Below are 13,219 nucleotides of genomic sequence, written 5' to 3' on the forward strand. Positions count from 1 at the left end.
GTCGGCTAAAACAAATTTGACCCAAACTGGCAGCCGAAACCAATGAGAAGAGCAACTGCTGCTACGCCGCTCGGCAACGGTCCTGGTTTGGTTTCCAAGTTAAAACTGCACAATTTGCACTGATTTTTGAGTGGGACACATTTTTGTTTGGCTGCTTGTCTGTTTGTTAAGCTAGCGCGCTACATTGAGGTTCATGAAAGACGCGTGTTCCGCATGAAGGGTAGGGCGGCTCACCGTATGTATAAACATAACATACATATAAAGCACTTGTAAAACAATATGTAAAATACAGAGCTCTTTTCAACACCAAAAAAAATATTCGCTGATCGTGAATACGTCACATTTCGGCAACTAGAAGCAGCACATCGATACATAATTTACTGCCTTTGCCGTTATATACTGCGCCTTGAAAGGTCACAGAAAAAAGGCGCGAGTAAAAGGCCAACGCGGTGCGGCACTGAATGATATTCATGAAAGAGTACAAAAAAAAAAATGTAAAAAGGCGAAGCTCAACGGCGGCGGGACTAACGAAACGTGTTGTATAACACGAATGTCACATGGTTTCGAGCAGGGGCCCTCCGCCGCACTCGATTCAATTAGCCGCTTTGCATCGAGAGAGCGAGAGAGGGAGAAAGAGCGAGTGTCAGCGAGCGGCTTAACGAGCTAGCGATGTCAGCGGCGGCCGGTGAGCTTTGGGTAACGGAAAAGGCTGTTTCCATCCTCTGATCTGAGCTCAGAGCTGCCATTGTGGATTCTCCGGGTGTACCTAATGAAGTGTCCTGTGACTTTTAAATACTTTAAAGGAGATGCGTGTCAGCCGACTGCTGTGAGGACACGAGGGGCCGGAGAGATGCGCGGAACGGAAATGCCGCGCGTCGTGCATGTGAAGTGTTTGCAGAGTCAATCGAAGGGCGAAGGGGAAATTGTAAACACCTTGAAAATAACGAGAGGATTGTTGTTGTTGAGAAACAGTTACTCTGTTTACATCCTGTGCTTGAAAATGCCCATTGCTTGTTGAAAAGATACGGCTTCGAGAAAGGATTAGGGTTTCGAATCAGGGAGTAAAGACAGGGTTAGGAATTCACGTTCTGACTTTAAATTAGCTCCAGGTTCAGGTTTGAGGTGAGGTAAGGTGATTGGGGAAATTGTAAACACCTTGAAAATAACAAGAGGATTGTTGTTGCTCTTGTTGAGAAACCGTTTACATCCTGTGCTTGAAAATGCCCATTGCTTGTTGAAAGATAGGGCTTCAAGAAAGGATTAGGGTTTCGAATTAGGGAGTAAAGACAGGGTTAGGAATTCACGTTCTGACTTTAAATTAGCACCAGGTTAAGGTTTGAGGTGAGGTAAGGTGATGTTCGGGTTTTAAGTTAGGGTAACAAAGTACGGTTGCAAGCCAAGGTTAGGGTTTCAGGTTTGTGTTGGGGTTTCAAGTTAGGTTATCAGTTTTTGGTTTCAAACCAAGGCTATTGTATCAAATTAGGGTTTATAGCTGGGGTTAGGGTTTCAGTTTTGGATGATGCTTTCAAGACAGGGTTGGGGTCTTAAATTAGGGTTTTAGGACAGGGTTATGGTTTTAAAATAGGGTGAAAGATTTCGGGCTTTCGTTTCGGCTTCACGTTAGCAACACAAACTAGAGTTTTAAGTTTGAGTTCGGGTTTCAAATGAGTGCTTTACGACCGTATGAGGTCTCTAGTTAGCGGGTTGGAATTATGGTTTGAGTTTTGGGTTTCAAATCAGGCTGTTAAGTTAGACTTTCAAGGTTAGGGTTTTAAGTTATGATTAGGGTTTCGAGTTGAGGTTTCAAATTCAGGTATCGAGTTGGGTTTTTGAGACAGGGTTAGGGTTTTCGAGTATACGTGTTGTCGCTGTTGTGGTTGTGCCTCACCAAGTGACAAGGCCCGCGGCGACGGCCGACCAGGTGACGCAACACGACGTCGGCTTCTTGCTGTCCTCGTCGCCGCCGCCGTCGTCATCTTTGGGGCGGCAGCACAGGCAGCTCAGGTAGACGGCCAGACACAGCAGGTTGACGCCCAGCACCGTCGCCGCCACGCAGCCCAGGAACAGCAAAGACTGAACAAGACCAAAAAAAAAAACCCCCCCAGTTTGTCATTGAAATCAAAATACAGAGTCAGGGTTTAATTTAGAGACAAACGCCATTGGCTCGGGTTTCAATTAAGGGGTTTAAAGTCGGGAGTACGGTTTAAAATCGGGGTATCAAGGCAGAGTCCGGGATTTGAACGAGAGTATCCAGTTGGACTTTCAAGTCAGGGTTAGAGATTCAGATGTGGGTCATGGGGTCAAATCAGGATCAGGGTAAGAGTCAGGGCCAAAATTTCTAGTTCCGGTTCGGGTTTCAAATGAAGGTATGAAAGTAGGATTTCAAACCACACACTTGGAAAAACGAGCGTTAGTCGAACTTTGTCTAATGCTCACTACACGATCAGAAAGCCCTATGTTGTCAGTTGAACGATTTAATGAGCACGCAGCACAATGACGTGTGACTCCGAGGTCTTAATTGGATTCAACTCGTAAATGTGCCAAGGGTGCCAGAGATAAGAAAGGCCGAGCAAGAGTGAGGTCACAGCGACGCAAGTCGCTTATCTAATTTCGTGTGCCCTAATCGATCAGTTACAAATAAGAGGATCGAGTTAGGATTTTAAAAAACGGCTTTGGGTTTTCGAATGTCGAGTTTAAAGTCAGGATTAGAATTTGAAAGAAGGGTGAGTTTCTGTCACGGATTTCTTGAGGGAATGCAGTTGCGGGTGGAAAGCCAACAAAGACGGCGTCGCCTTGTTTTGGTTTCGGACCGATTTCTTTGTGCGAGTTCCAGTCATGATCAGTTTGGAAGACAGCGAGCCGTGATCATCTCCACATCTGATGGGGGCTCACAGAAACAAGGCCAACTGCTTACTAGGGTGGGGGTGTAGGGGGCTCTCATCTTCTCTGCCAGCATCCCGCTCGCCGCCCCCCCCAAGCTGGCAAGCAGACACCTCCTTGCGCTCTTGCGCTGCAGCTCCGTTCCTCCTACAAACCCCCCCCCCCCACCTTCTGTGAAGGATGGGACGAAAATAGATCGTCCAATGCGAGCAGATGGGTTGAAACCCCCGCGCACCACCGACACCCCACCGCTACCCGCCCTCCCCGCTTCCATTTCCTTTCTAGTGCGCCTAACATCTTTTGCTTGCCGAGCCATATGTTCTCATGGTGAGTGTCATGATTCCTGCATGAGTAGAGAGGGGATTAAAACCCCCAAATAGGGAGAATCCGCTGGATTACAGTGAACCGTAAGAGCGAGAGAGAGAGCGAAAAAAAGAAAAAATGAGGCTGGTCCATTTGTAAAAAAGCAAAAGATGGAACCGCGGACGCTCGTTTGTGCTCCATCTGTCTCATTTCATGGCCGTGATGTCGACCCGCTTGACTTTCAACATAAAACAGGCCCGCAAATAAGAGGGAATTGCACGCCCGTTGTGTTACATGATGGGTTCAACTGACCCATAAAAAAAATCCTTTTGTAAGACATCTGTGGGAATGTTTACATCTCAATCGAACCGAAGGCTTATTTCGACTCTGCGCTTTCGGCTCAACCACGCAAAAGTATCAAACTAGCCTCACGCTTTGACATCTAGATTTTGGCCTGTCAGACTGCCGCTTCTCTTCCCCTCTCCCTCAACACCCCGTGCTCTTCGAGACGGCTAAGTGGCAATGCGCAAAAGTGCGGCTATTGATGTAGAGCACCGTGCATCGAATTAGGACCTGAGGACGACCGCCTCCCAGAGGCATCGATCCGCGGCGAAATACATCAACTTGACTCGATGAGGGGATAAAATTCAGGTTAAAAGCCAACGATTGTGTTTCAAATTCAGGTTTCGAGTTATGGCTTCAAGTTTCAAGCCAGGGCTATGGAGTCAGTTTCAAATCAATGTTCGGGTTTTAGGTCAGGGTTCCAAATAATGGTTAGGGTTTCAAATTTCATTATTAGGATTCCAGGTTTCAAATAACATTTCAAAATTGGGTTATGACCTCAAGTTAGGATTTGAATTTGAATTAGTGTTTGTCATTCGGCTTTCAGGCCAGGATTCGGCTTTCACGTTTTTTTTTTGTATGTTTGTGGTCATGAAGAGGCTCACGTCGCTCGTAAACTCCCTTCATTTGCTCCATGCAAACATGCAGCGGGTCACGTCAGCCCACAAAACAAACACAAGAGCAGGCCGAAGAGAATGTGGGATGGTTAAAAAAAAACGAAGCATGAGTGTGGGAGAACTTCGGGTGAAACACCGAGCGCATCGCCACGGTAACGCGCAGCTCGCCCAGTGAAAAGGGGAACCATCAGCGTCTATTTGAATGGAGCAGCATGTGACGGGCCCGCTTCAATGGCCGTCTTGTGATTCCAAGGCGATGCGAAGAAAGGAGGGAAAGCTCGCTGGCTGCTGGGAAGCTTTGGAGCTGACCCGAGCTGTCAAAAGAATAGTCGATGTCCTCTTTGTTGAAGGGGGGAAGGGGGAGAAACAAACAAAAAAATGCGGTTTCTATTTTTGCGGGACAATTCCCAAGTCGCCGATGTTGGGAACAGTCCACGCCTTTGCACTTTCTCCGCGATGGTCTCCTCTCCGCAAAAATAATGGCTTGTAAATTATGTAGCATCCATGCGAGGGGAAGCAAAGGATGCGTATGCAGAGACACGCACGGCCCAACCGCCGTCCTGCATGCGGCACTTAACTTCACCGGCGTTCGGACCTCCCGTTAACTTTAAAAACAACTTGCATATTTTAACGGCACACATTTTGCTCTTTGGGAGCGCAAAAATCTTGAAATAAATATTCCCCGCAAGGAAAACACACTTATCTTCAGATTTCCCTCCGAAAAAACAACCAATGATTTATTTATTGAACTTTAATTTCCCCCACTTCAACTACCACCCTGCAGGTGGTTGGCTGCCTAAACGGGCTGCTGTACAATTCTCAACGGCAGGTGAACGGGAAGAAAGTTTACCACACAATATCAATGTGGATGTTTATTTTAAAAAAAAAAAAAAATCTCATGCAACAGGTGGCCCAATGACACGCAACCCAACTAATTTATGGCCCAAACGGGCTGCCGTGTGAACAAAAACAGGAAAAAAGTTCCACGCGGAATCATTTTAAGATAACATTTCTAGTAGCATGTGGCACAATAATGCCCCGTAACCCATCCTTAGGCGCAAATAGTTTGCGGCTAAATGGGCTGCCATAGAAAGTGAACCGGCATTGTTAACATTCGGTTTAATGCAGGACTTTTTAAACTACAGGCAGTTTCTAAACACTGAAAGGGAATATTGTTAGCAACGGGTGCTGCAATAATCCTCTAACCCAACTTGTTTACTGCCTAAACGGGCTGTCGCATGACTTGAAACAGGAAGTAAGCAGTTTTTTTTAACATGATAAAAGTTTGCTGCCTAAATGGGATGCCTCGTGAATTGAAATCAACATAGAGAATGTTTAATGCGGGATAATTTTGACACATTTCTAGACAAAATCTTCAAACATAACCAAACTTGAGAGAGTACAAACACATGCATACCATTTGCTCCTCATACCCTCTCTGGCGGGTAATCCAAGGGTGAAATTTATGAGCTGATGCCTGTTGAAATCAATTCTTTCCATATAAGCAGTGATTATAATGAAAACATAAACACGGCGTTACAGACACACTCCATCTGCTACGCTGCCTAAGTGGAATAACATCAGTGCTAAATGTGTGATAGCAAGAGCAAGTGTCGACAGTGACATTCCCTCTATGTGACAGGAGCTAAACGGGTAGTGGGTCATGAAAACAAGCAAGGCCGTGGAATTCCCCTCTCTTCTTTTTTTTTCCCCACATAAAGGGGAATTCCAGAAATTCCATTTCCGCTCGATTGTAAGATTTGACAGTTGGCTGTCCTAAAAGTGACAGACATGCCCTTTTAGGCAATGTTTAAAGACAACATATAGTGACCCAATGAGTCCTGAACTCACTATTAGAGTTTCAAAGTAGAGTTTCAAGCCAGGGTTGGGTTTTCAAACTAGTGTGTGGGATTCAAATTTGGGATTCAAGCCAGGTTTAGGGTTTCAAGTTGGGAATTCAAGACAGAGTTATGGTTTTCAAGTACAGTAGAGTTTTAAGCGAGCCTTACACACCAGTGTCATCCCACGCCAAATCACTCAGTGGGTTTAACCAAAGGGATTTTAATGTTAATAAAACTTGCTGTCATTTTTGATAGTGATTGCACAACATTAAATCTCAAATTTTAGGTCAATCGGAGCAAAGGTTTGGGAACTACTATACATCCTACCAAATTTTGACATTTTCTGCAAAAATGGGCGTGGCCGTCGAGAACTAGAAGATCAATCTTCATAAAAACTCGATATGAAAAGTACGAGAGATATTGATACTCTGTATCTGTCAGCACACAAAGAGTGAATACCGGTACTGGTATCAGTCTGAACAAAAGTGGTATCCCTCTGTTCAAGCTAGACGAGGCCCTATACAACAGTTTCTGCCGGGCGTCTTCATTTTCAGAGTGGTTTTACTACTTAAGACATCGCCTATAGATTTCATTAAGTTTTTATTTGAATGTCCAGGACTTCCTTGGGGATTTTCCCATGTGAACATGTTGCAATGAACTTGTTTCTCAAGTGCAGTATGACATCATCACTTCCTACAGGGACATAAACATCCCACTACGGGTGAGCGACAAATGCACTCTAACTGCCATCATTGCAAGGAAAACTGCCCCTCACCCAGCCACCAACATACCCATCAGCCACCAATCATCATTCCCACCCCTCGTCATCCTCTGCGACGCTCTGCTCGACGCCTCGGGGAGGAGCGACGGTACAGGGGTCTTTTTTCCGGCACAGTGCGCTCGGCTGGGCCTCGTTTGCAGCTGGGATGCCATTAAGTCCCCAGTGAAGCAGGCACGCTCGAGTAGGGAGAGGGAAAAAGTCGAAGCAAGGAAGTGGCAGCTTCAACGCGCCACACTAACTCGAAGCGCAATTTCAGGATTCCGACTCAGTTTGGTGGAAAAAGACTCGCTCGAGTAAGGTGGCGAGATCTCTCAAGACCCACAAATAAACCCTGTGACCCAGGAGGGTCAAGTGTGGGGGTCTTTAACAAAAGGACAAGGGGAAGAGACAACCCAGCCCCCATCACTGGAGCGGACCTTTTTGTTGGTTTTGCCTCAGGAGGTCGAAGGGCTGTGTGTCATTTTGAGCTTTGTAGCCACCACGGACAGCAGTGGTGAGGATAATGTTTGGGTGAGAGCTCGATGCGAGATGGACTTCAAATAAAAAGCTTCCTTTTTTCCACACACAGACAAAAAAAATCCATTTTAAATCTATTTTTCATTTCGCATATGGAAAAAGTAAAACACAATGATGTTATTGGAAATTAGTTTCATTTATTTTTTTCCTTTCTTAGCTTCGCCTTATTTGTCCTGGTACCAAACAAGTTTTTTTTTTTTTTCCCCAGCAAGTTGTTTTCACAAATTTGACCATCCACAGAAGTAGGGAAGATCAATTTTGTCAAAACGTGTATCCAAACACAATCCTTATTATTTTAACAAGGCTCTGCCGGTCTATATTTCTATTGTGGACCTCGAACTCGTTCACACTTTGGAGCAGAGGCAAGGAGATGTCTGCAAAATATTTGTGGCTTGGAAGCACATACCTCGAATCCCCCCGCCAAAAAAAAAAAAAAAATCTAGTTTTAAGATAATCATCTTTGGCACGAAACTTAATTCATTGCTATTAATCACCAAGCCCTAATTTGTGTTATCTGTCACATAATAAACAGAGCCTCCCCCCCTTGTCACAAACATACAATTGGTGTTTCGAACAGGGTGTGCGTGAATAACCTTGGGTGCTGACCAACCAAGCCCTAAATTGTGTTATCTGTCACATAATAAACAGAGCCTTCCCCCTTGTCACAAACATCAATTGGTGTTTGGAACAGGGTGTGCGTGAATAACCTTGGGTGCTGACCCACATGCTGCTTCACCAAGTCTCAAAACAAAGACGCTATCGTCTGTTATTGCGTCCCCCCTACCCCCACCTTTTTGTAGGATAGCATGATGCTACACTGCTCCCTTTTTTTCATGCCAAGTCATCAAACCATCACCATTTTTTTTTTTTGCATGATCTTACCCAGCTAACTAGCTAACTAACTAACAAAATAAGTGGCTGTTGAGGCCAAATGTACTATCATCCAGATATTTTAATCAACATTTTGAAATATCATGACTTTTTTTGCTAGTTTATTCCAGGTCACCAATTGCTGAAATTACAGAGAGCAGATTGGACTGGAGTATAAACGGGCTTCTGACGAACTAAAAAAGGAAGTATGGTTAAAACGTCTGTAAACGGTGACTTCAAAGTCTTGCCGACTATCAAAGCACACAAAGAAGGAGAGCCCAAGCATTTTGCGGCCTCCGTTCGTTAATGCTAAAAAAAAACAAAAAAAACCCAACACTAATCCCAATGGCGTGACCCAAAGAATACATACATTCATTAACTTCACTGACAATATACAGACGGATCATGCCTTGCTCATTAGCGCTGATGCTAAGCTAAGCTTCCTTGATAAAAACGTATTGTTGGGAAGTCCAAACTTGACTCAACGGCATGTCAAACACATGATGTCTTCTTTCGAACCAACTTCCCCCCCAACAACAAATGTTCCGAGGAATTCAGCCCACACAGCAACTTTTCTGTCACTGAGATGGTATTCTGGGGGTCATGTGAGCCTCTGCCATGTTATCTCCTCCTAAATTGAATTGTGGGCACTCATTAAGTAAAACAAAAAAAAAAACAGTAATGCCGACAAGTCGGTCACATGGCGCACTGCCTCAGCTATTATACAATACATATACATTGTGCTTTATACCAGTTTGGACATAATATTGCAGTACACACACCAAATGACTTTTGCCCACTGAGTAACTGAAGGAGGCGGTTTCATTTTATTTTATTTTTTTACATGCCAGGATTAGTGTTTAAAATTTGGGTTACAATCTAGGGTGAGGGTTTCAAAGTAGGGTTTCAAGCAAGCGTAGTGACGTCAACTAACAGTTTAAAATGAGTGTTTTAAAAAAGAGTTAGGGTTTTAAATTGGGGTTTTGAAAGCAGGGTTAGGAATTCACAAGCAGACTTTCATGATTAGTGTTCTTCAAGTTGGGTTTGAAGCTTGGGTTAGGGTTTCAACGTAGGGTTTCGAGCAAGCCAGAGTATTCCAAAATTGGGTTTCAAGTCAAGGTTGGCATTTCCAAGTCGGGTTCCAAGCCAAGTTTGGAGTTTTAATTGAGACAGGTGTTTCAGGTCTGTATTCGGGTATTAATTGAATGTTTTGAGCCAAGTTGTTTTCTGGCTCGCACATTGAACTATTACTCGAGTTTTAATGGCCAATTTAAAAATCACTCCACGTCATTTCCTTTGAAACAGCATCCAAACATAATAAACAGCAGAACTATCAGGTGTCCCGAGTGGGTGCGTGTCCCTATTAAAGATGTTGTTGGAGATGTTGGAGATGTTGTGGCGATACTCCGCACTGACCTGCTGGTAGTTCTCGTCGTTGGGATTGAAGCTGTTGTCCACCGGCTGCAGCCTCAGGTTGACGTGCGGGAAACTGTGCAGCCAGTAAGTCCACCACGGCGCGATGTAATCCACGCGTGAAGAAGACATACCTGCCCGCGCGGGTATGAAACCAAAATAAACCACCACCACCACCACCCCCCAAAAAGTTCAAAGCGTCTCGTCAGTCCTGTCTCGTGTGAGACAAAGGCGGGGATGAAAACATGTTTCGTGCGTGGCGGTGGTGGAGACACGCACTCCTCTTCTTCGCGAGGTCCAAACACGCGCAGGAGAATGTTCGGATTCGGTTGGATCCAACACTTGTTCGGGGATGACAAGGAATCACGAGGAGCGGCTGCTGAGTCCCGTGCGTGTTTGGATCCACCACGCGCCGTTCACGAATCAGCGGGAGCGCGCTTCTCAGCCACTCGTGGACGAGAGACACGTGAGGCTACAGGGGGGCTTCGCCCACCAGAAACGAGGTACTTAGTGATTTACGTTTATTGAAGCAAATCGTTGTCGAACGTTTATTACTTTGCTGCCATCTGGTGGCCAACCGCGGAAAAGACTAGTCAATTAACACAATTTGGAGGAGTTACTTTGCTGACATCTAGCGGCCAAAAGAGAAAATGACAGAACACAATTTCCACTTGTTGGTAAAAAAATAAACAACAGATTCAGCTTCATCTTCGATCATTTCAAATTAATTCACTTCCTGATCTGGTAGTAGAACGTTCAACCGCCCCAAATAAACAACTGAATGTGGAGTCAACTGTTCCTTCCTTCATGCAACTTTCAGAGAGCACAATTGCCAAATTGGTTAGTTGGATTAGTTTACGCAAGGGCAATAGTTAGCTTTCTAATTTGTTTAGTATCCTTCATTTAGAAATGTCCTCTGTTGTAAGCCATTATTTAATATTTCGTATCCACTATTGTTGAATTCCCTATTATGAGACTAATAAAGTTAAGGTTTAACATCTTATGTGTGGGACAAATAAAGGATATCTTATCTTATCAAAAACACAAAATACCAACGCACACAGACTAAACAAAAGCACACAAGTAACTTGAGTTTTCCCATTTTTATTATAATTTTCTGTACATGACACATTTACTTCAGCTCCTTGACAGCTAGACCTGCAAAGACAAAAGCCCCCAAAAACAAACGCGTTAGACCAGCCGATATCATTGGACAAAGCAGTTTTGCGGTTATTAACACTGACCAGGAGGAAGTGACTGCTTGAGCTTCTCGGCCTTTTCCTTGTCAGTGATGACCAGCGTGTACAGATATCTGCTGCAGCGCACCTTGAACTTCACATTGTCCTTGTTTTTCTTGATCTTCACGGCTGGGCACACACAAAAATGTTTACATCTTCAACTGTGAGGCTTGAACTCCCAAGAAAAAGTATTTATTGTGGACCACCGCTGTAATGCCGGGCTCTCTACATACACTTGGCATCCTTTCTCCTGGCCGTCAGCAGGAAATCTTTGATTTCTTCAATCTTGCGAGGCTACAAAAAACAAACAAAAACATTAGGATGACACTTAGGAAATTCATATTCACAAAAGAGAATGCTAAATCATGGCTGTTAGTGGACCGGTGGAACTTGGCTTTCTGTATCAATCCGAAAGTCAGCACTTGGTCCATCGTTAGTCTGGCAAGTGTAAAAATGCACCACAGGCACAGCAGCCTGGGATGCTTGGACACCTTGCTGCTCAGCGTCAAATGCACTGTTGTCAAGTTAGAGGCATATATATATGAAGTTGTATTATTGACATTTTTAGGGAGGGAGGCGTCCTTTATTCGGGAATTTAACTATTAATTGTAAGTGTTGGTTCCTTAACCGGCACGTATAGAGTTTATTGCACTCAACATACACACTCGATAGATCACGTTTGCTCGGCTTCAACCGGACAGCACGCCATGCTAATGCTAAGAACATTAGCTCGGGGTTAGCTTCGATTCACAACCGCCGTACAACAATGGTCGATTTATCGTCCAATACTGAAATCAGGTTGTCGTTTAGGGACGACGCTGTCAGGTAATAAGAGTTAATGGATGAGTTCGTGACATTTTGCGTTGCTTACCATGGCGCCGTGTCAGCGGACTGAACGCTAAGGGAAGAGCAGAGACACGGGAGTCAGAGAATCGGCTACAACATAGCACACAGAAGCTTTAGGCAAGAAATTAAGTGGTCAAAATGTGGCTAAGGAAGGGTGTTAACATATGATACCAAAATTGGGATGCAGTATGTTTGTGTTTTAAAGGATGGGTGAGGATTACAAATAAATGTCAGTGTTAGAACATTTACCTCAGTCGTACTGGCAAAGAGAGAATAAAAAAGAGGCGGTACTTCCGGTGTAGCGTGTTGATATACCGGAGTAAGGCGAGCGCGGAGGGTCAAAATATTTTAGCATTTAAACTGATAAAACATGTTTGGTTACTGTTTAATTTAGCAATTTTTATCGGAACAGGATGTCATTTACATCAATTCTTTGCATGTTTCGGTTCACAAAAATTAGAATGTGTGCATTAATTTGAGCGTGAGGCCCAGTTCGTGCGCGAGTGTAGTGTGTGTGCCGCGCGCGTGTGTGTGTGCGCGTGCTTGTGATTGTCATGGCTTTAAAAGACCCGCTTTTAATTATCCTTTCAAAAAAGCTCGATGAGCCCTGCCAATAATTTACATCAGGAGAGGTCCTTTGAGCTGAGCAGTTTGAGTTTGAGTGGCAGGATCGGCCCGTTAAGTGGCAGGATGGGCCCGTTCCCATGGAGACAGCACGATGTTACGAAGATGGCTCGACGACCGTAACCCCTTTTTTTTCCTCTTCCCATAATCAACCTATATAGAATACCAGTTAGTCAAGCTCCCACCTCCAGGCGCCCAACAAATGTTTGGACTCCAATGAGCCTTGATAGAATTGCAACAGTCTCGTGTCTATCATAACAAGATGGACAAAAGTGAGTCCGGAGCGGTCACGTTTTCTAAAACGTTGCAATTGTGCTAATTGACATTAGAGGGCAGTATTATCGCGCATATGTAGCAGGGGTTTTCCAGCTCCAATGAGGGAGAAGAGCTTCATCCTAGTCGCTCGCACGTAGGTGATAACAAACACTTGCTATGAAGTATTGTTATAGGGTCAGGTTATAAATCAGGGCTTCAAGCAAGGGTTATGAGGTCAAACAAAGGTTTACAGCCAGGAGTAGGGTGTCAACATAAGATTTCAAGCCTGTGTTAGGGTTTTAAAAGCCTGGGTTAGAGGAACAAACAACGTTTAGGGTTTCAAACTAAAGTCAGGGTTTGCAAGCCTGGATTTACAGCAAGGGCTGGACTTTCAAATTAGGGTTTGAGGATTTAAAGTCAGGGTTTCAAACAGGGATTGTGATTTCAAGCCTTGGTTACAGGGTGTTTTTTTTCTCCCCCTGGCTCACGTTAAAGCAGTGGTTGTTCCATTTTAAGTGGTTACAAACAACCACATGCAATTACATGAAGGCGCATTAAATCATTCAATAAAGCATGAAAGTATCAGTAATTCATTAAACAACGAGAAGTGCAAATGAGATTCTTTCGGCTGTCACCTGCGCGGCTAAATCGGACTGTTTTCAGAATGGATTTGCCATGTTATGTGTAGCCACT

At 44.4% G+C, this 13,219-nt stretch overlaps 2 protein-coding genes across 3 annotated transcripts in view; both read right to left on the bottom strand.

Annotated features, from left to right (window-relative positions):
* ttyh2 (tweety family member 2) overlaps positions 1 to 10,055 on the bottom strand; it is a 21,031-nt gene extending 10,976 nt beyond the window's left edge. Inside the window, exons 1-2 of one of the 2 annotated variants that reach the window (XM_019865598.1) lie at positions 9,567 to 10,055; positions 1,889 to 2,073 (exon numbers count right to left, since the gene is read on the bottom strand). In XM_019865598.1, coding sequence (XP_019721157.1) covers positions 1,889 to 2,073; positions 9,567 to 9,695 — 314 coding nt within the window. In that variant the 5' untranslated portion in view covers positions 9,696 to 10,055. The remainder of the gene's footprint in view (positions 1 to 1,888; positions 2,074 to 9,566) is intronic. The other variant, XM_019865599.1, reaches the window with a different exon arrangement.
* A 596-nt stretch (positions 10,056 to 10,651) lies between these two features.
* On the bottom strand, positions 10,652 to 11,959 carry rpl38 (ribosomal protein L38). Its single transcript, XM_019865608.1, has 5 exons — positions 11,897 to 11,959; positions 11,673 to 11,699; positions 11,035 to 11,095; positions 10,808 to 10,930; positions 10,652 to 10,721 (listed from the first exon to the last, which is right to left on the bottom strand). The coding sequence occupies exons 2-5, from the start codon at positions 11,673 to 11,675 to the stop codon at positions 10,696 to 10,698; spliced, it is 213 nt and encodes a 70-aa protein (XP_019721167.1). The 5' UTR covers positions 11,676 to 11,699; positions 11,897 to 11,959; the 3' UTR covers positions 10,652 to 10,695.
* Positions 11,960 to 13,219: the final 1,260 nt, after the last annotated feature.

Source organism: Hippocampus comes, unplaced genomic scaffold (genome assembly GCF_001891065.2).
Source record: "Hippocampus comes isolate QL1 unplaced genomic scaffold, H_comes_QL1_v1.1 scaffold58, whole genome shotgun sequence".
NCBI classification, from domain to species: Eukaryota; Metazoa; Chordata; class Actinopteri; order Syngnathiformes; family Syngnathidae; genus Hippocampus; species Hippocampus comes.